Source organism: Cryptomeria japonica, chromosome 8 (genome assembly GCF_030272615.1).
Source record: "Cryptomeria japonica chromosome 8, Sugi_1.0, whole genome shotgun sequence".
NCBI lineage: Eukaryota > Viridiplantae > Streptophyta > Pinopsida > Cupressales > Cupressaceae > Cryptomeria > Cryptomeria japonica.
The window spans coordinates 376,887,961-376,909,710 of NC_081412.1; the positions used below are offsets into that span (position 1 = coordinate 376,887,961).

General features: G+C 35.4%; 1 protein-coding gene across 2 annotated transcripts in view; it reads left to right on the forward strand.

Moving 5' to 3' along the window:
• LOC131062653 (protein MANNAN SYNTHESIS-RELATED 1) overlaps positions 1 to 12,603 on the forward strand; it is a 42,521-nt gene extending 29,918 nt beyond the window's left edge. The window contains exons 5-6 of one of the 2 annotated variants that reach the window (XM_057996362.2): positions 9,966 to 10,557; positions 12,188 to 12,603. In XM_057996362.2, the coding sequence (XP_057852345.1) occupies positions 9,966 to 10,557; positions 12,188 to 12,223 (628 nt within the window). In that variant the 3' untranslated portion in view covers positions 12,224 to 12,603. Of the gene's footprint in view, positions 1 to 9,965; positions 10,558 to 12,066 lie in introns of both variants that reach the window. The other variant, XM_057996361.2, reaches the window with a different exon arrangement.
• The last annotated feature ends 9,147 nt before the right edge of the window (positions 12,604 to 21,750 follow it).

Below are 21,750 nucleotides of genomic sequence, written 5' to 3' on the forward strand. Positions count from 1 at the left end.
CAGCCCATTAACAGGCCATAGCGAATGCATTTTTTGAATGTATAGATATTTTCATTTTTCTAAATGTTCTCAACTTTTTTGTCAGATTATAATATATTAATAATTTATTATATTATAATTATTTAAAAATTTAAGAAATTTTTAATATAAAGTTAATTTTTTTAATATAGATTATTTAGTATTAGTAATTTCTTTAATTAATTGTAATTTTTTAAATTGTAATATATTTTAACAGATATTACTGATTGTAATTTATTTATAATTTATTTAATTATAATTATTTAATAATTTAAAAGAAAATTAATATAAAGCTAATTTTTTAATATAAATTATTTAAAACCACTAATTTCTTTAATATATTGTAATTTATTAAATTGTAATATATTTTAAAATAGATTACTGATCTTAATATATCTTACAATATTAAATAAATCTTTAATCTTCGTTTGAGTTCTTGAATGTCCAATTGACCCTCTAAGCACGTGTGTCTACACAAAAGCTTCTAGTGCCTTTTAACATTGGTTAAATTCTATTTTCATGCAGTTCACTACCTTGCTTCTTTTCTATATTTTCCATTCTAGTAATACTCTAATTCTTATCATCAAATCTCAACCACCAAATTTTTTAATAAATCCATCTATTTTATTTTTATAAATTTTCAAACAACTTTTCTACTAAAGATGGGATTTTTGAATTATTAATCATTTAATAATCCTCTTTTAGTTTAAACTTCAAAAAAAAAAAAAAATAGTTTAGTCATAGATATATTTACTTTTTTTAATTTATTTAAAAAATATTGCTTTTTATATTAGTCTTATATTCCTCTACAAAATTCATGTAACCAATCTTCCATTCATTTTATTGTGAGGATTTATTTATTTATTTATTTTTAATATAATTATCAAGTTTCTAAAATTAACAATTTTGTTTTCCACCAAAGTTCTTCCAAATAAATAATTAATAAATATGAAGCATATCTTTAAAACATATCCTAGATAATTTTGTGCTTCAATAAATATTAAAATAGTTTTTTATCAATATCTAGGTGTGTAAAAAGTTACATTGCCCTAACTATTTTTTTTCTCCACAATAAATTAATAATCAAATAATTCATATGCTATAATTAGGCAAGAATATCAAGTACTCTATAAGGTGGGCGTTACACAAGGTGCCATCAACAACTACGTTGGATACTCCTTTCCTGTCAATTCCATCTCTATCTTTCTTCTCCATATTGAAAAGCCTTAAAGGAAATTCACTGCTACTTCTCCAACAGAGATCTCCATGGAAATATTAGAATAGTATTGGCTTATCTTATTATTTAATGGTCAATAATGTATATTTTGGTAGATTAGATTCTTTCTAATTTTGCTTTCAGTTCTTGATGGTTTCTTTAGGAAACATCATCAATGTAATTGCCTATATGTACATTTCATTCTTTCAATAATAAACAAACAATTACCATTGTAACATGGTATCAGAGTGAGACAAATTTTGAAATTTTTTTATAATTCTAAATTTATTTTTTGGCAAAGGAATGTTTAGTGAAATTTTTTTCGAAAGTTTTTTTGAAAGCTTCGTGGGTTTCTGTGAGCAAATTTGTAAGTGTTTTTTCTCTTATTTTTTTCATCAAGGGTTTTATAGACTCGTCGACATTTTTGAGAAGACCATGGATCTGGTTCGCAAGGATTTTCGTGTCATTTTTTGGATGCATTTTCTTTTGCAACTCATGTGTGAGGGTTTTTTTGCACAACGAGCGACATAGCATTCCTATGTCGTGTTTGGAGGGCCGGTTTTTTGCTCGTCTGTGACTGCTCGCACCATTTTTTTTTCTGTGCTTGCGTGTTCCTTCTGTGGCGTGTATGCCCTCATTTTTGGTGTTTTGCGACCTAAGCAATGAGACTTTGGAGTTTTTTTGTGTGTCGGATCTCTGTGGCCCACATTTTTTTTGTAGTTCACACCTCGCATTTTTAGACGCATTTTCTCTGCTTATTTTGGGTTGTCTCTTCAAGCTTGCACGATTGTGTTGGCATTTTTTTTCTTGTGTTGGGATTCTCTACGACTCAAACGTGTTTTTAATTTTGGGCATTTTCTGCAACTCAACCTTGGGTTTCTAGGTTTGCAATCATTCTTGCATTGGGATAAGTTCCTAGAAATTCGTGCCAAGGTTTTGAGTTTGTTATACTTCTTTTGCCTTGGTTTATGTGCCGGTTGTTTCTATAATCAGATTCTAAATCTGAAGCTTTTGCCTTGATTGCCATACCTTCACACAGTTGAATAGTTTGACCTCGATGTATGTGATGGCATCTTTGACCAACATAAACTTGGAAGGCAGTCAGAAGTTCAATGGCCACAACTACAACACCTGGAAGCAGCGAAAGGTGACGATTTTTGAATATGGGTGCCTTGACTAGATTGTTTTCGGCAAGTCTACTTGTCCTACAACGATGAGTCAAGATCAGGACAAATTTGATGAGCAGAATCGAGAAGCTGTGATGCTCATTAAATTGTCGGTCATCAACAATTAGTTGCCTTAGGTTCCCTCAGGAAAGACAACTACTGAAATTTGGGATCATTTAAAGAAACTACATGAAACATCCAACAAGAGCCACACGTTCTTTTTGAAGAACATTCTTTTCTCAATCATGATGGGTGAAAGGATTTCTTTGCAGGAGCATCTCACGAAAATCAAGGGCATCCGTGATCAGTTGGAGGCGATTGGTCGGAAGATGGAGGAAGAAGACATGGTAGTCATCACTTTGAAAAGTCTACCAAAATCTTATGAGCACTTTATTGAGACGCTGAACATTACCTTAACTAATGTTGACTTGCAGTTTCCAGATCTTTGCAACAAACTTCTATAGCAGGATAGTTCGTCCTCCGCTGAACATGCCTTCATAGCTAAATCCTTTGCTAAGGACAAAGGGAAAAGTCAATCCTCTCAGCAAAAAGGCCCAGGTAAAGCCCAGGACAGCTCCAAGAAAAAGAACATTTAGTGTAATTATTGCCACAAGTATGGTCACATGAAGAAAGATTGTTAGCAACGCTTGACTTCTGAACAAAAGAAGCAGGGAGGGTCTCAACCAAAGGCTAATGTTGCAGAGCACATTGAGCAAGAGGAATCTGCCTTTTATGCCTTTATGGTTAAAAGATCTGCAAATCATGTTAAGTCCTCTTCCTGGTACATCGATTCAGGTGCTTCTTGACACTTCACTCATTAGAGGGATTGGTTCACATAATACATGCCTTTCACTGATTTAGTGATCTTTGGAGGAGGGGAAGAGTATGCTGTTGTCGGCAAGGGCAACATGCAGATTCAATCTGGTGGGAGGAATTTAATTTTCCTCAATGTATACTATGTTCCAAGCATGGAATTCAACCTTCTCATTGTCAGTCAAATTATGAGACACTCTCCTCGGGTGGATGTTTTTAGTTCGCACAAATGCAGTATTGTTGATCGGGAGACTTGCACTATAGTTGCTGTGGGTATTGAGGATCATGGTCTTTATAGACTTGTTGACACTGGTGATTCTCAAGAGCATGCCATGGCAGCCAAAAGTTCTTCCATCAGCAATCTCTGGCAACAACGATATGGGCATCTGAACATTCACTATCTCTCTCAACTAGTTTGTCAGGTTGGAAAGCAGCACCAAACTCCATTTTCAGATGGTAATTCATGGTGAGCTTCCAAATTATTACAATTGTTCATGCTGATATTTGTGGACCATTGAACACTCCTTTAGTTATTGGGTCTAAGTATTTTCTGTTATTTGTTGATGATTTTAGTCTCAAATTGTGGGTGTATTTTCTTAAACAAAAATTAGAGGTGTTTAGCATGTTTTAGAAGTTTAAGGCCTTAGTAGAAAAAGAGTCATCAAGCGTCAGCTTACCACACCTTGCACCCCTCATCAGAATGGTGTTGTTGAGTGGAGAAACTGCACAAAAACTGAGATGGCTTAGTCTATGTTGGAACATAGAAGTGTTCCAAAGAAATTTTGGGCAGAAGCAGTCTATACTGTTGTCTATCTTTAGAATCGGTCTCCCACACAGGCCGTGAAGATGAAGACTCCAGAGGAAGCTTGGTTTGGCAAGGAAGCCCAAAATCAATCACTCGAAATTCTTTGGCTCTACAACTTATGTCTGGATTCCAGATGCTAAATGTACAAAACTTGATTCCAAGAGCCAAAAAACCATGTTCACAAGATACAACGAAAACCACAAAGCATATTGGTTGATTGATGTAGACGTTGCTCGTCTCATATTTAGTCGGGATGTTGTCTTTGATGAAGAATGAGGGCCTTTTCTGCTCTCTTCTCTTGTTTTGAGCCTTGAGGATCAGCCATTGAAGGCTACGAATTTGTGTATTCATCTTCCCTTAGGTCCACCTGATGGGAGGGATTCAACAAACTCTGACTTTGAAGTTGTGGAGTCTCCCAGGTATGTTATTGCACCACCTGACTTTCCTCAGGAAAATGTTGATCTTCATCCTGATGAACCTGTTCTAGCCATTCCTGAATCAGATGTTGGTACTTCTACTCTCTGGCCAAAATGGTGGGCCAAGACCATAGGTGATCTTCATGATGATGAGCTCATTGAGGGTAGATAGTCTAGAAACAAGAGCAAACAACAACATACAATTAATTTTGCTCTCATGGCCAACATTCATAGTGTTTATGAGCCTTAGACATATGCAGAGGCTAAAGGTATACCTGAGTAGGAATATGCTATGGAAGCTGAACACTATAGTCTTTTGAAGAACAACACTTGGGTCCTCTCTGATCTTTCACTTGGGAAGAAGCTCATTAGTTGCAAATGGGTGTATAAAGTTAAGTATAAGGCTGATGGAACCCTTGATAATTACAAGGCTTGACTAGTTGCTAGTGGGTTCTCATAGAAAGAAGGCATTGACTATGAGGAGACTTTTTCTTCTGCAACCAAATTGAGTACAATTTGGCTCGTCCTTGCCATGTCAGCCTAGTTTGGATGTAAAGTCCATCAAACGAACGTCAAGAGTGCATTCCTCAATGGTGAGTTGTAGGAAGAAGTCTATATGATGCAACCTTCAGGTTTTAGGTTGTTGGTAAAGAACACTAGGTATGCAGACTGGTGAAAGCACTCTATGGCCTGAAACAGGCTCCTCAAGCTTGGTACATAAAAATTGATAAGTACCTCAATCATCAAGGCTGATAGAGGAGTCCTTCTGATTCCAATCTATATGTCAAAACTAGTGGTGATGCTATTCTTCTACTCGTCATCTATGTTGATGATCTGATTATCACTGGTAGTTTGACACTTTTGATTCAGCAGATCAAACAGAGTTTGTGCCAATCCTTTGACATGATAGACTTGGGACTTCTGCATTACTACTTACCTATTGATGTTTGTCAGACAGATGGTAGTATCTTTATCTCCGAGTCGAAGTATGCCAAGAGTTTGCTAGATAAGTTTTAGATGCATGATTGTAACTTGCATCCACACCTATGGAAAAAAGGGTTGAAGTTTTCAGCCAATTCAGATTCACTTGTGGTGGATGAATCCGCGTTCAAACAACTAGTGGGCAGTCTCATCTGTCTCACCTCTGCTAGACCTGACCTTAGTTATGCTATGAACTACATCTCTCGCTTCTTGACAGCTCCTAAAGTTGAAAACTGGGTTGTAGTGAAGTGTGTGCTGAGATATGTGAAGGGCACTTCTGACTTTGGCATTTTGTATGGCAGAAGCAAAGATCCTAGATTCATTGGTTTCATAGACTTAGATTGGGCAAGCTCTGTTGGTGACAAGAAGTCTACATCTGAGTATGTCTTTAGTCTTGGAACAGGTGCAATCACAGGGACCAACAAGAAGCAGTAGGCGGTAGCTCTTTCCTTGATCAAAGCAAAATATTGGGGAATTGTTAAAGCAACTTGTGAGGTAGTTTGGCTTTGAAGGATGCTTTCTGACATGCAAATGTCACAAGCAGGGCCTTCACCCTTTTTTGTGACAATCAAGGGGTGCTCAAACTTGCCAAAAATCCAGTCTTCCATGAACGAACCAAGCATGTGGAGCTTCATTGTCATTTCATCCGTTAGCTTGTAGAGGACGTATCGGTTCAGTTGCAGTATGTTCCAACTGAGGATTAAACTGTAGACATCCTCATCAAGTCTTTGAGCTCGAACAAGTTTGTAAAATTTAGGGGGCAACATGGTGTAGTTGACTGATTGACCATTAAGGGAGGGTATCAGAATATATTGGCATATCTTATTATTTAATGGTCAATAATGTGTATTTAGGTAGATTAGATTCTTTATAATTTTGCTTTCAATTCTCGATGGTTTTTTTAGAAAACATCATCAATGTAATTGCCTATATGTACATTTCATTCTTTCAATAATAAACAAGCAATTACCATTGTAATAGGAAACAATCATAATAATGTTTGAGTGATAAACAAACCTCAACTTGGTCCTCTCTTGCTCTTGACTAGTTCTTCAACAAACTGCACAAACTAAGAAAACATGGTCTTCTCTCAATCACCAATTGCGTTCCCTCTAGGAGCAACCCTATCTTTGACACCATGTTTACTTTAGAAGAGTACAAATTGACATAGTTTGCAAACTTGGATTCAAAGAGTACCCAGAAAGCCAAAAAAATTGACTTGGAGGTGTAATATTCCCACAACTTTTTTTGGATTTTTTAAGCAAGATCACAATCACACCAATCACCCTTCAGGGCTAGAACAATGTAGTCCAAACAACTGAAAGGAACTCTACACCTTTCGATCACCGAGAGCCCAAACTGGGAGGGTGAGAGCATACGGTAGCAGGGGATCGTTAGCCACAAACTACTGAAAGTAATGATTACAATAATGGGCGGCAAGCCAACCCCTTGCGCTTATCCAGCGGGTAAACAAGATACTTGACGGTAAACCAGGCAACGCAACAAGAGCACACTCAACATGAATCACTCTACCACAATGTTTCAGCGGGAGGACTGAACACAACAATAAAACTCAACTCAATTGCTTATGGAGCGGGAGGATCATTACAAACATAATATCACTCAACCACTCACTTAGTGGGAGGATAGAGTAACAAAACTGAATTACATAACAAGTAGGCGGCTAGGCCAGCGTCTTCCACTTATGCAGTGGGCAAGCAACACTCCAGAAATGGTTAGTAGTACTACTACTTAACCTTACAATATAGAAAGGGAAGATTAGAGATGATATCCAATGTAGATTATAGCAATAAATAACTATCAAAATAACTCAAATCAAACCACACCTGCTGAACCGAAAAACTGAAGTCAAGACAGGCATGACTAGCCTCAGCCGACAACACCAAAATGATCATAACTCACTCAAACGAAGTCAGAAACACACCAAATCAAATGCAAATGAAAGATATAACCTGGACGATGATACAAGAACACAAAACTTGCAATCCAGTCGCCTCAAAACAGAAGCACACATCCCAATGCACCTCTGGAATGGTACGACCCAGCTAGATAGTACGATTTGCAACTAAAAATCTAATTCTCCAAACCGGCAGCTATAAAATTGCAAACTATATCGCCTCAATGCCACGATTTGATGGAGCAAATACCCAGAATGAAAGATTCACTTGGCCAAGAGGTATGAGGGAAATATGGTTTCAGCAACTCCGCGACCAGCAGCAAGAAAACACTCCAAACCCACACAAAAACACTCCACAATCTGCAAAACACTCTCTAACAGCACTAGAAATACAAGAACACAGCTAGGTACTATCTCCCAAGTACGAAACTGAGACTTAGCTAGGAAGCCACACTTCGAAGCTCAGATTTCAATCACCAAACCGGCAACATAACGGTGTAAAATTATCAAGATGATCCAAATGAGAGCCCAAGGCTCTTATTTATAACACTTTCCCTCTCCAAATTCAAATTCATCTTCACCCAAATTCCCCCCAAAATCAAATTGCATTTCATTCCATCACGCCTCATGTGTTTGGCGTCCCCTTCCTAGGCAAGAAGTTCAATATTTTCCTTGGTGAAGAACTTGCAACATAAAATGAAGTTAGCACATGAAATATGCCTCCTTTTTAACGCCACTTAGGAAAATAACAATATAGATGGTAGATAAATATTTTCCCTTAAGTTGCCCATAATACAAATAATCAGTAATAAAAATAATTAATAATTAAACCCTAGGATAAGGAAATAATATTTAATTAAATAACTTATAACTCCAATACTGATCAACACCAAAAACACTGATGAAGCTGTGTGATGAAGACCACTGAAATGTGCTGGCTCAGGGCCTTGTCCGAGACTGCTAAAAATAGAAAAGCTCAATATTGCCACTTACTAAAAATAGTAAGTCATAAAATACTGTTCCGAAAAGCGTGATCTTCGCACCCAGAGAAAGAGCTTGGAAAGCTTAGTAGAATTGCATCATCCAAACAGCCAAACCCTAACTTACTAAAAATAGTAAGTTCACACTTCACCGCAGAGTCAATTGCATGTTATGCCAACCTGGAGTTCATGGAAAACCCAAAAGGAAACCATAGACAGAACTGAAGAATTCCCTCTTGATAAACCCTAAAAAGCTCGTGCAAAACTCCACAAAAGTTGGAAACCCTAATTTTTCCTTTCCAAATAGCCTATGGGTCTCCGGAATAGGCCAATGGACCACTGATTGCACATCACTGAGAAGGGGACATTACAAGAGGGTACTCGGAAAATCTTGGCAAAACTTGGTTTTAATGTGTTTTTTTTTGGATAAAAGACATTTGTTTGAAAAGAAAATTTTATGCAAAATATAGCTACAAAATGTATCAAATGAGTTTGGGAGGGCTTTGGGGGGAATGCCTCCAAGCTTGTCTCTGACACCATATTTACTTCAGAAGGGTACACAGACAGTTTGCAAATTCGGATTCAAAGAGTAAGTGGCAAGCCCAAAAAAAATGTTTTCGAGGGTGCTTGGAAAAACTTGGCAAAACTCAGCACCTTAAAAATCATTTAAATTTTTTTGAAAAAAGACAATTTTTTGAAAAAAAGCATAAATTTTATGCAAAATATAGCTACATGTATCAAATGAGTTTGGTTGGGCTTTGGGGGTAATGCCTCCAACAGGGTCAAGGGGTTGTGTCCCTTGCATGTTCCTTGTGATATAGGATGGGGTTGAGGGGTGGAGCCATGGCCACCAAGCCCTCATGAAGACCTCCAAAACTACACAAACCTTCATGGTGCACACCATTTTCATAATTTTTTAAAAGACAAAAATCAATGCTTATAAAACCAAACAAATAGAGTATTTGTAGTGCCTTAACACGTTTTTTCCCCTCAATTTTTACATGTTAAGTGGAAAAATTTGCAGATTTTTTTGCGAGTCTTGTCAAGTACTTGCTAAAAACTTGGCGAATTTTTCAAAAATCTCAGTAAAATAACTCAGTGAGTAAACACTGATAGAACTTGTGGGTAACAAAAAATGGTGAGTACTCAACGACTCGCCAAGTATGGAAACAATGCACACAGCAGAACATAATTACTAGTACCATTGCATAATTCAATATTTGGACACCTCGAGAAAAATGGAAAAAGAAGAGACAGACTCTGAATTGACTAACAAAATTGCTTGCACTTCATTGGCTTCTTTCCTTAAAAAATTTATTTCCAACACAATAAATTACAGCAGTTTTCATCAGTCTGGAAGTCTGCCTTTATGCATTAACCGAGACAGTGAAATTATTGTTGAAGCTTATATTTTCCTTATTTTGCTGTAATGTTTTTATGATACATTTTTATTGTTCAGGATGCATTTTCATGTTTTCATATTATAAAATCCACGTGGATTTTTCTTTGCAGATATTATAATAATTACATTTTGACACTGGTTAGATATATGCTTTATTGAGGATTTTCTCTTTATTTCTTGTTTAATTATGTTTTTTTTCACATATTTGATTCAAAGTTCTTTCCTAACCGTTTAAAGTTTTGTATTGCAGACAGTTTGAGAAGATTTATGATATAAACAATTTCATTATAAGTTTACAGAATATTGTGCGGGTTGTTGGCCGATTACCTGATGATATGACTTCTGCTAGTCCAGAACTAATACATGTACCTTACAAGGTAACACTTGATTACATTGATAAACATATTCGCCCTATCTTCAACCAGAAACCAGTGATTTTTCTTGACAGTTTTCCTCAAAGTGTCAATTCAAAAGAAAATGAAGGAGAAGATGCTGGACTTGATGCAGTCAGGTGCTTAGTTATGTACAAAGCTTTACGATTCCATTCCCAGCTTATTAAGCTTGGAGGTAGGATACTTAACCGTATGAGAGAAGCAGGTGATATGTCAGATGGGCGTTTCATTGCTGTGGATCTACGAGTCGGAGTGTTACAGAGGAAAGGTTGCAATAGCAACATTAGCGAGTCTAATAAATTGAAAAGCAAATGTGTCAATCCTTTAGAATTTGGACAATTTCTGAAAGAGCTTGGCTTCCCAACTAATACAGCAATATATTTGACACAATCACGATGGGATCCTACCCTGGATCCATTAAGAGAGCTTTTTCCAAATATATACACCAAGGTATGGTTTTTCTTCATTCTTCTTTGAATACTTGCTCCATTTCATGAATTATTATAGTTTGATGACACCAAATTTTTGGCATCTAGTCTTTTGACTAAGCATATTGCTTCCATAAGTACAGCTGTTAGCTCTGAAAGAGTATGCTATTTTTTTGAGCTCAGCTTTACCTTCCCGTTTCATTGCCAATGCAGTATACCTTTGATCCAAATTTGCATCCCTCAAATGTATAGTTTGGCTTTCATGAAATGTTATTGTAAGCTGTACAACCCTAGTTAGCTTGCTTAGATGTGTATTCTATTTCCCTTAGGGTTGCTTTCTTTCTGGCTATCAAACATCTAGGAGTGGCAACTTCTTGAGCACCTGGCATTCATGGCATACTAAATTACTCATTTGATGTCTTATCACATCAAAGCCATATTGTTTCCTGATCCTTATTTTGCTGTTTTAATACCTGGAGATTCTTGGCTGACAGCTGCACAAGATGACTGCAGGTGGGAGTTCTGTGATTACTGTCAAAACTTAGAAATATTTCCTTACCCATGGCATTTGAGGTCTCATCATGTGATTATTCAATTGTTTTAGGATTGCATTAATATCTGACAATACTGTATGTGGCATTATATGCTGGTATCAATAAGGAAACTCTCAGTTATAAATACCTTAGACCTGAACTGTCATTAGGAACCAATACAATAATTAATGGATATATTTTCAATCCAAGGCCAATCAGATAGGCCAGATCCTCTCTTTGGGTACACAGAGGTGAGATGATTGGCCTGTTATCATTCACAGGGCTTAGTTGATTCGTCCTACGATTATTCTTATTCCCTGGATTAATTGTATTGCCTACCTATAGTTACACTGGTGTGTATCCTCTGCTGGAAATTTCTGTGTAATCAAACTTTGATCAAACATCCTATAAAGTGCCTGATAGAATTTGAGCTCTAGGCTTCACTAGCGCCATATTTAGAAAATGACACAACTCTTGAACATTGTTATCATTCTTATCTCCATGGCATTTTTGTTTCAGCTAATGTGCATCGTGTACAATGTAAATCACTAATGCTTCTTGTGTTCATTACGGATAAATAACAGAATAATCAACAGCTGCTTACTTAATAAAAGGTTGTCCACTGATGGTAAATTGATTCCAAAGTCCTGTCCAAGAGTTAATTACATCCTTAGGAGATGGAACATGAAAAGCATCCATGAAATTTGCATAAAAAAGAAATAAAAATATGTGGAAAAGTGCTAAGCTCTGAAGTGGGTATAGACATGCTTGTGAAGCGTGGTTACTTTGAGGGCAGATATTTTTCTTTTATTTCGTTTCGTGGTCTTCTAGGATTTTAATGAGGGCTTAGATGTATAAGGCTTATATGCACAGGCTGACTGCTATTGGTGTTAATTTTTCTTAGTTTTGGATTTTCAAATTCTAAACCTTGATTGGCATTTATAAAAACATAAGTATATTATGAATCATTTCATTTTCCTTATTTTTGGTCCTCGCAGGAGTATAGTATGCCTTTCAATGAAGAAAGGCAAATTCTTTACACAGGCAAAACTCAATTTGAGAAAGCTCTGGACTTTTATATCTGCAGCCAGAGTGATATTTTTATTCCCGTGATTCCAGGCATGTTCTATTCAGTTGTTGCTGGGGAGCGTATAGCATTAGGGAAGACACAAATACTTGTTCCAAATTTAAAGCATAATTCTGCATCCAAGTTAAAACTTGCGGACAGTCTCTCAAGATACATGACAAAGAAAGATCATTCTGTATATTCATGTTTCTGTTAAAGCTGCATATTCGTGCAGCTAAAAATGTCACTATTTTTAATCATTTGGAGAGATTTTGATAAGCAATTCTTCTAGCAAGTAGATTTGTTCAAGAAGCTGAACGAATTGTTTAGCCACAAATCATATGTAACAGCGTTCTTTCCAGTCCTCTTTTGCAATTAGGGTCCCAATTGATTACACTTAGTTACTATGCTACATCTTCAAAAGTGAATGCATGTTTGAAGAGTACTTTAATAAAAGAGTTTTCCTTTATGTTGTTGCTATCGCTGCAAAATCTCGTAAGAGATTGGATATTATAGTGATCTACCTATGTGTTTCCCTTCTTTGTGTATTTGATAACAGGTTTCTCTGGCATAAATTTGTCTGGACTGAACATCTGTTCAAGTCTATGGGAAAATAATTTGACTGTTTCTTTTGTAACCCAAGTCTTTTGGAGACCAATCATACATTTGTAGGTCTTTTTAAAAATATACTAGTATATTTCTTGTAATGTTCATGTCAATTAAAATAGCATAGCATCTCTTAAAGTTGGCATATAGATCTGCATTAACTACTTTTGATGATTCTACGTGATATAGCAAAGCACAGAAACCATTGTTTGTTGCTTGGCAGTGTTAAACAGGGATGTGCCCCCCCAACCAAAAAAAACCTTATGTTTCTGGGACTAGGACATTTCCGGGCTCCGGGACTTGGAGGGGACGTCCCCCATCACCTTGCCACCACCTCCGTCTTCCTTGAGTTGTGCTGAGATGTCCAGGGGACTCCCAGGAGTGACTCGTCTTGGGGATGCTCAAGAGTCTTTCATGGCTGGATGGTGAAAAAGTTATTTAAATTTTTTTTCAAAAACTTCTTCATTCTCTGTGCCCAAGGTCGAATCCTAATGGCTATGGGCCCTACCCAAACCCCACAAACTCTATAAAATTGCTTCTATTCCTCATTTTTATTCAAAAACAAATCAACAAGAAGTTGATAGTGTGAGAATGAGAGTGAGAGTTGCAAGTGCAAGGTGAAAGAGAGAGCGAAGAGCAAAAGGGTGAGAAGGAGCAAGAAGAGGAGTGACACCAAATAGCAAGCATTTTTTAAGCAAGAGGTAGGCTTCTATGGCTGATTTTTTTTCAGTTTCATGATTTATGTTGATATAATCCATAAACATGGCTGTATATTGTCATCATTATTGAAAAGATCATATATCAAGTTGCAAATTTCAATTCAATAGTAATTAGTTTTGTTCTGAATTTTGAATTTTACAAATTTTTTTGGTTAGTTATACAACAAGAAGCTGTCATATTATTTTATTTATTTATTTTTCTTAAAAGTTTTATAATTCACTTTTAGCCGTTTTCAATTTTTTTAATTTGTCAAACTAAGATTATAATTATTGTGTATCATTTGCTTCTTTGATTTGCGCTTTGTGTGACCTGAAGTAAGAAAAACAAAAACAAAATCCATCTTAATCCTTCACATCATGAATAGTTTGAATTTTAATTTTACAATTATAAGCTTATTAATTTTATATTATTTGTTGCAGTGTTAGTATGAGTTTTCATGGGACAAGTGAGGATGAGGTTAAACTTGAGTCTAAAAAGTTGAAGATGATGCAAACATACCACTAGTTTCCATTGTGAGTGCAAATAATAATTGCCCTTTTAAAGTATTGGCAAAAATTGCTAAGGGTTGTCCCTTTGACCCAAGTCTCTGTAATACCCTAAAAATGGTCATCTAAACGATGAGCCCCTAATCTCGACAACGTCACCAATGTCTTAACCAAAGACAATTAAATAAATCGTGAGCACACAATTAATTTCTAAAATCATCAATGTCACATGGCAAAATTAATCACTCAATATTAATTAAATATTTATTTAATTAATTAAATAATTCCAAGTAAATCATTTTAAACAATTATCTTATTTATTTTAATTAAATATATTTTGCATATTTAATTAAATCAATTTGCCATTATATCATCAAAAAGAGGAATTAATTTGAAAAATAAATAAAAATTGCCATAAATTTTTAAAAAATGAAACAAATCAAGAAAGAGGAATTGGAAATTATAAGCACAAATCTTCAAAAAAGGAAACAAATAAAAAAAAGAATTAATTGACAAAAAAAAAAAAAATTAAAAATTGAGAAAAGAAATCAATTGGAGATAATCTTGAAAAACAAATTAAAAATTGATAAATAATTTCAAAAAAAACAATTAAAACATTAAATATTAAAATTGAATGAAAGAGAGAATAAATCAGTTTTTTCTTGATTTTATCTTAATTTTAGTTCAATTTTCTTTAAAACTAAGAAAAACATCCAATCACATCAATTCACCTGGATTGTGCTTCCTCTTGGAAAATTTTGACTGCTCATCATCATTTGATCTCAGCTGTTGGTTTCTTTCCTAATTTTCTATAAATTTAGGTTCTCATCTCCTAATCAAGGAACCTGGAAAATATATTGTTATTATGCTGTTTTGGCTCTAGGTTCATTGAGAAATTGCATTGAGAAATTGCATATTAGTTATTTCATATTGCTTAAATCATTTAGCTTAAATATTCTTATATTGCTTAAAACATGTTAGATTAATTATGCATATCTAGATTAATTTTGCATCCATCTAGCTTAAATCCATGCTCATATAGATTAAAAATCCTTCGTTTAGGTGTTGTCTAGTCACTGGACAAATAAGCAATCTAAACTCGCATTTACTAGAAGGCAATGGGTCGCTTTGTAATAGTTTATTATTCATTGATTATTGATTTACTAACCATACATCTAATGACTTAATTGAAGTGTTGTGTATTCTAGATACAGATACAGGTCCACTTTTCACACACATTTTTGGCGCCCACCGTGGGGCACGAAATTCGATACTTTGGCCTCAAAATTACTTTTTAAAAATTATCTTACAGGTCTCGTCCGTACAGTCATTGCTAAATATCGTACAAGTGTTATTACTGCATCGTACGACATTTTGTCAAGGTCTTTGTTTTATCGTACGAATCAGAAAAGGGGCTCGTACGAATTTCTGCTCTGAATATTTGATTCTGTATTTTGTCATTCGGCTCTGTGGGAATAGTCGTACGAGTAATTGCTTTGTCGTTTGCTTCTGTGTTTACTCGTTCGGTTCTATGAGAATTCTCGTATGGTCAGGTGAGAATACTCGTACGAGTTACTGTTTTGTCGTATGAAAAACAAAGAGTTTTTTTTTAGGAGTTTGCTTGAAATAAGGCTTGTGGAAGGTCAATATATATATGGAATATAACATTTAATATAACATTTAAGTATAAGTGACATTTCCTCTTCTCTTTTCTTTCTTATACTTTAAGTTATATTCCATATATATTGTCAGGATGTTTGAGAGGGGTTTCGAACCTCCAGGAGTTATAATGCAAAATCTAGTTTTTGGAGGATCCTCCAAATTTCAGATTTAGTCAAATTTCAGGGCATTTCAGCATTAGGAGGGAAAAATTTGTAACCAAGATTTGAAATTAGGCTTGTGTAAGCCCACTAAGAGATTTGATATTTCACTAACTTTTTCTTCTTGCAGGTTTCTAACAATTTCTTGCAGGTTGGAGGAGTTAGATTAGGATTTTTTTGAAAAACAAATTACTTTTGAGGGTTTTTCTTGAATTAAATTTTGATGATACCGACGCTAACCTTGAATTGTCTTCTGTCTGTCTGAGATTTTCACAGCCTAACCAGTTTCTTGCAGAACGCTTGTCAAAGAATTTATCAATCACACATATGCCTGTCAAAGAATAAAAACAACATGACTACTGATGCGTTGTTTTTGTAGATTGCCTAAAGAGAATCGACCAAACGTCGTGTATTCTTTAAATTCATTTTTAGGCACTTAATTTTTTTTTTGGAAGACAATGGAGGCATGATAGGGGATGGAAGAAGGACCCCATCGTCTCGCTTCTTTGGATGGTACCCTTGGAATATGAGTTGCAATAGACCATGGCTATGAAGGTATGCTCAAAGATGTTGGCAGGATAATGAAATGACAATTTGCAACAAAATTAAAGTCCAATCTAGGGCATCGGGGGGTACTAGGTTGTGGAAGTGCCACTTTTGTAAGCTTGCCTTTTAGAGCAACATTATTAGAGTTAATGCCCAACTCCTTTATATCTAAGGAAATTGCGTAGAATCATGTGAGACCTTGATAGAAAAATTGAACTATAGGGCTGAGATAATTAAGTTATGGAGTGGTCCAAGTGGTGAAGGCAATGTACCTACATCTACTTTGTCTCTAATATTGAGGAATCACCAAAAACAGGGTTCTCCTTCTACTACTTTGTAGAGGCCATTGTAATATATGCCAGTTTCTTCTATTGTAGAGGTAGTAGTAGAGTTTAGGGGGAAACACAAGATGCAAGTGATGATCCTAAACCATTAACAAACTAAGCTAATACATAATTGAAGGATGAGGCAAATGATGCCATTAGCAAATTCTTCTTTGCCAGTGACATTCCATTCCATGTCGTTCGCTCTCTATATTATAAGGAGGCGATAACAAAGGTAGCAAGGGCATGCCCATCGTATGTACCCCCAAAGGAGACAATTGAGGGCCACAATCTTAGATAAAAATTATTGCAAGATAAATTTGCTAATGGAGAAAATGAAGAAAACCAGGGTCACAAGTGGATGCAATGTAGTCATTGATGGGTGGACGATTATTAGAGATTGTACACTCACAGATATCATGGTTACATGTTTAGAGGGCCCTTATTTTCTTAAGGTAGTTGATTCTTCAAGACATTGCAAGGATGCCAATTTTCACTTTTAGATACTCAAAGATGTAATAGAGGAGGTTGGGCCACAAAATGTGGTCCAATAGTGACAAATGTGACCCATGTGTGTAAAGTTGTGGATAGGTTGATTGAGGTAGCTTATAGACATATTTGGTGGACTTCTTATTGTGTGTATGCCATGGATACCACACTCAAGGACATGATAAATATTGATTCGATCAAAGTAGTGGTCAATGGTTATAGAGATGTGCACATGTTTATTTGCAACCACCATACTTCACATGCACTCTTTGAGACCTTTTCTAAGAAGGAATTCTTGAAACTTGACAAGACTAGATATGCATTGTACTTCATTCTATCGGAGAGGATGCTTGAGCTACAAGAGGAATTGCAATTAATGGTATCAATGATTGGAGTCCAAGATAGAGTAGGGGAAAAGGATTTAGTGAAGAGATGTGTTTTGGTGCGATGCAAAATAGATTGTTTCCATCATTACTATAGTCTTCCAGGTGATCAGATAGGAGTATGCCAATGCACTTAGCCTTGGAGAGACGTATGAGTGCATTGATTCTATGCTAAACCAAATGAAGATTGTCGTGTGAGATGACCCACATTAGCATTCTTCAATGAGCACATTTGGCAAATCATTCATTAGAGACGGGAGAAACTCAACACTCCCTTGCACCCATACAAGATGCTAAGGTGAAGGGAGGGTTCATGAAGGCCATAAAAAATGTATGATTTAGTAGAGGCTAACATCATTTGTACCGAGTGGACAAAATTTACCATTTCTAGGGGTTATTTTGAAGTAGCCAAGATGGATAGGGAAACTATGGCACAAGAGTCCACCCAGTTTTGTGGTGGACTATGCATGGATTGACTTCTTTGACTACTCTAGCCATTAGTTTGTTTTCTTAGATTTTTGTTCTTCTGCAGTTGAGAGGAATTGGTCTACTTATAACTCCGTTTACTTCCTTAAGGAGAACATGCTTACCTCTAGGAGTGTAGAGAAGATTGTGGCTAAATATAGTACCTTGCATCTTATTAACCACAAAACACTTATGCACAAGGAGAGTCCATCATCACGGTGAAATGTAGAGCTAGATGGGCTAGCATAGGTTGATGATGATGCTACATAGACATGGTTGGTTGGTATTAGTTTGGAGGAGCTTGACTTGTGAAGTCCAACAATTCTAGTGATGAGGAGTTTGGGGATGATTAAGGCCTTAACTCCATTTTGTTATTTTCAATATTTGCCATTGTAATCATCATTACAAAATCTTGAATATAATATAATTTTCAAATTGAATATTTGCATTGTTGAATTGTTTATGTTTACTTCAAAGTTTAGTAGTTTCTAAGTTTTACTAGTTTGCAAAAGTTTTATTTGTAATTCTTATACACCATTTTGTAACTATTTTTTCTAGTACTATATGTATTGTAGCATCACCCACTAGTGTTGCTTCCTTGCCATCCCTTCATCATGCACCCATTGTCCCCAAACTTAGGCCTTGCTCCCCTTGTCTTTGAAATTTGTCCCCCATCCCCTTGTCAAGAAACTCCATGGAATTGTGTTGTTTGGGAATGTAAATGTTGTTTCAATGCATAATCACAACATGCACTAAGATGTAAAAATTTAGGGGTTTTCAAGTCTATAACATTGTAGAATGAATTTTTGAAAAAGCTCCTTCTTTTTGAAATTACGCCACAAGATAATCACGAAGATAAAACATTTGCAAGCATTGTGGACTAGTAAAATACAAATATCTGTTGGGCTCATTTAAAAAAAATAAATGCAAATTTGGCTATTAAAATCATTAATTTGTAAGCCATTAATTACATTGGGATTCGTAACCTACAATAGTAGCAAGGGGGTGTTGAGACATGGACCAGCTAGGACTCAAACCTAGGACCTTCCATACGCTGCTGGAGTGCTCTACCACTGAGCTACTGGCCCCTCTTGGACCAATCCATCGTCGATCCGGGTGTGGCTTATTCCAACACCAATAGGGAGTTGTAATGGTGTGAGTGTGTTCAGAAATATACTTTGATTGCCAACTTTTTTTTTTTTAAATATGTATAAAAACAAATAACATATAAAACTTGAAAAACTATAATGCCAAAGAAGGTGTAGAAAGACAAAAGCACTATGAAGCAATAGAAGATCAAATATTGTTGTGAAGGTATTTTTTAATACAATTAAATGAAAGTATGTAGTGAAAGAAAAATATTGGCTTGAAGGTTTTTTTAAAAGTTTATAATAAATTTAATGTAAGTATTTCAAGGTTCCATATTGTTGTAGAAATAAAGAACATTAAGGGGTGACATTACATTAGCATATTTTATCTTTACATTTCTAGAAGTACAACTAATACTTGCCATGTCTCCTAGATTGAAACAAAAACCAAGACGAAGTGGGAATTCACTTTCTATTGACCTTGTACAATGCAAGGTGTAGGAACAATAGCCTTTTGCATAGATGAAATAGATGTTACGTCAAGGAGGACAACCGTTAATGAATCAATAGAAGCCTATGCTACCTTAAGCACTAGATGAGAGAAAGAAGCAAGGGGATAAGTGGTGTCACTAACACCATAGAAACATCCACAACAATTCCCAATATCACATACAACAATATTTGATTATACTATCTACAACAGGTGTTACACAAGGAAACATTGACCCAAACAACTTAGTTGATCATGACCAACTCTCCCATTGCCTCTAACGGAAGATAGTGCCTCATCCATTCCAAATTTGGGTTCTTCATGTCATCATTGAAATCGGAAGCTAGAAAACATGATGTGGGATACAATCAAGTGGTTATAACTAAGATTGAAGAACCCCACCTCCTCAAGCTTACATTCTTTTTTGCATGTAATACAGAGGAAATCATTATAGTGCTAATGCATGCTTGCATATCAAGTCAATTCCATACGTTCCACACTCACATGTGAAGTTGTGACACTTGTGGCCTCATAAATCTTGTTTGAAAATTCATAGATCTATGACTACAAGCAAAATGATTTCTTTCTTTCTTGTCTAATATTGCTTGGAAGTGATGTACTCATGCTAAGGAACACTCTTCATTGGAGTGGAGGATACAAAGCTAAGCTAGAACTTTGATGTCAAGGAAAATCTCATTTAAAACATTTTGGAATTACTTTCGAAGACTAATTCAAGTTGTTATTTGTCAAGCAATGCCACAAGTTTGTGTTACACACAATAGTGGTCATAGTTCACCTAGATACACGAGCAGTAGAGTGAAGGAATTTGCAACTTAATAACACCACATAATTTTGTATCAACATATCAATCATTTTCTATAGTAATTCAAATAGGTCTTTGATGAGACCAATGACATTCCAACACATTGCATGGTGAAGCATCACATTAACTTTTTACTAGGGTAACTTATTCTAAATAGTCCACTATATTGTAGGCCCATTATGGAGAATGCTAAGATTCACCAACACATGTAAGATCGAGAAAAGGTCAAGCCAAGCTTGTCTCCATGTTGCAATTTAATCATCATTTGCATTGAAGAAAGATGGTTTGTGGTGCTTGTGCATTGATTGTCCCACACTCGTCAAAAATTGATATACATTGTCAACTATTGACGTGATCTTGGTAAAAAATAAGGTGTATAATACTTACTAAGATTCATTTATCACGTGTTTACCATGACAATCTTGTAAATTCTAAAGATGCTTAAAAAATAAATTTGAAGCAAAAAATGGAATATATGAATAGTTGGTTATGTCTATTAGTTTGACCAAGCACTAGCTCTATTAGTGCTCCTCATAATTTTTTTGTAGATCCTTCATCAGATCCATCATCATCAACTTGGATGACATTTTAATAGTTAGTAAGACTTGGGAGAAACATGTTTAACATATTATGTACATGCCGAACATATTGTAGAAATTTAGTTACAAGTCAACTTAAGCATTGTGCATTGTGTGTTGGCGTTCTATATTCAAGATACATCATTGAATGGGAAATCATTTAAACAGATACAAAAAAGATCAAGGAAATGCAAGATTGGTTGACTTTATACAATCTTATAGAGCTACTGAGTTTTCTTCGACAATAAATTTTCATTGTAGGTATGTCCTTGGGTTTTCATACCTATTTAAGTTGCTAGATCGAATCCCTCATGTCCAATATTTGTTTGGTTGGAAAATTGCAAAAAACAAAAAAATCTTTTTGAGGACATAATTTTTTTCTGTATTACTCCAATCATGGCCTTGATAGACAAAACTACTTTATACTGCTGAGATTGATGCGTCAAAATATGCACTTGATAAGTTTTAACATAAAGTGGACATATAGAATCATATCACTCAACTTAGTGGCATAGTAAAACATGATTCCACCTACTAAAAAAGAGTTGTTTGTCATTGTACGAGTTTTCAAACATTGAAAACATTACATTCTTGGGAAAAATACTATCATTCACCTAGATCACAAACCAATTTATTTTAGCATGCACAAATCAAGTTGGAGAATATGTGGGCCACATAAAGTGGATGATCTAATTGTAGGAATTTAATATTGTAATGAAACACAAAGAAAGAGAAGACAACCATGCAGATTGCGTCATTGACCTTTTTAGATGCTAATCACATTGCTTGACTTGAGAGGT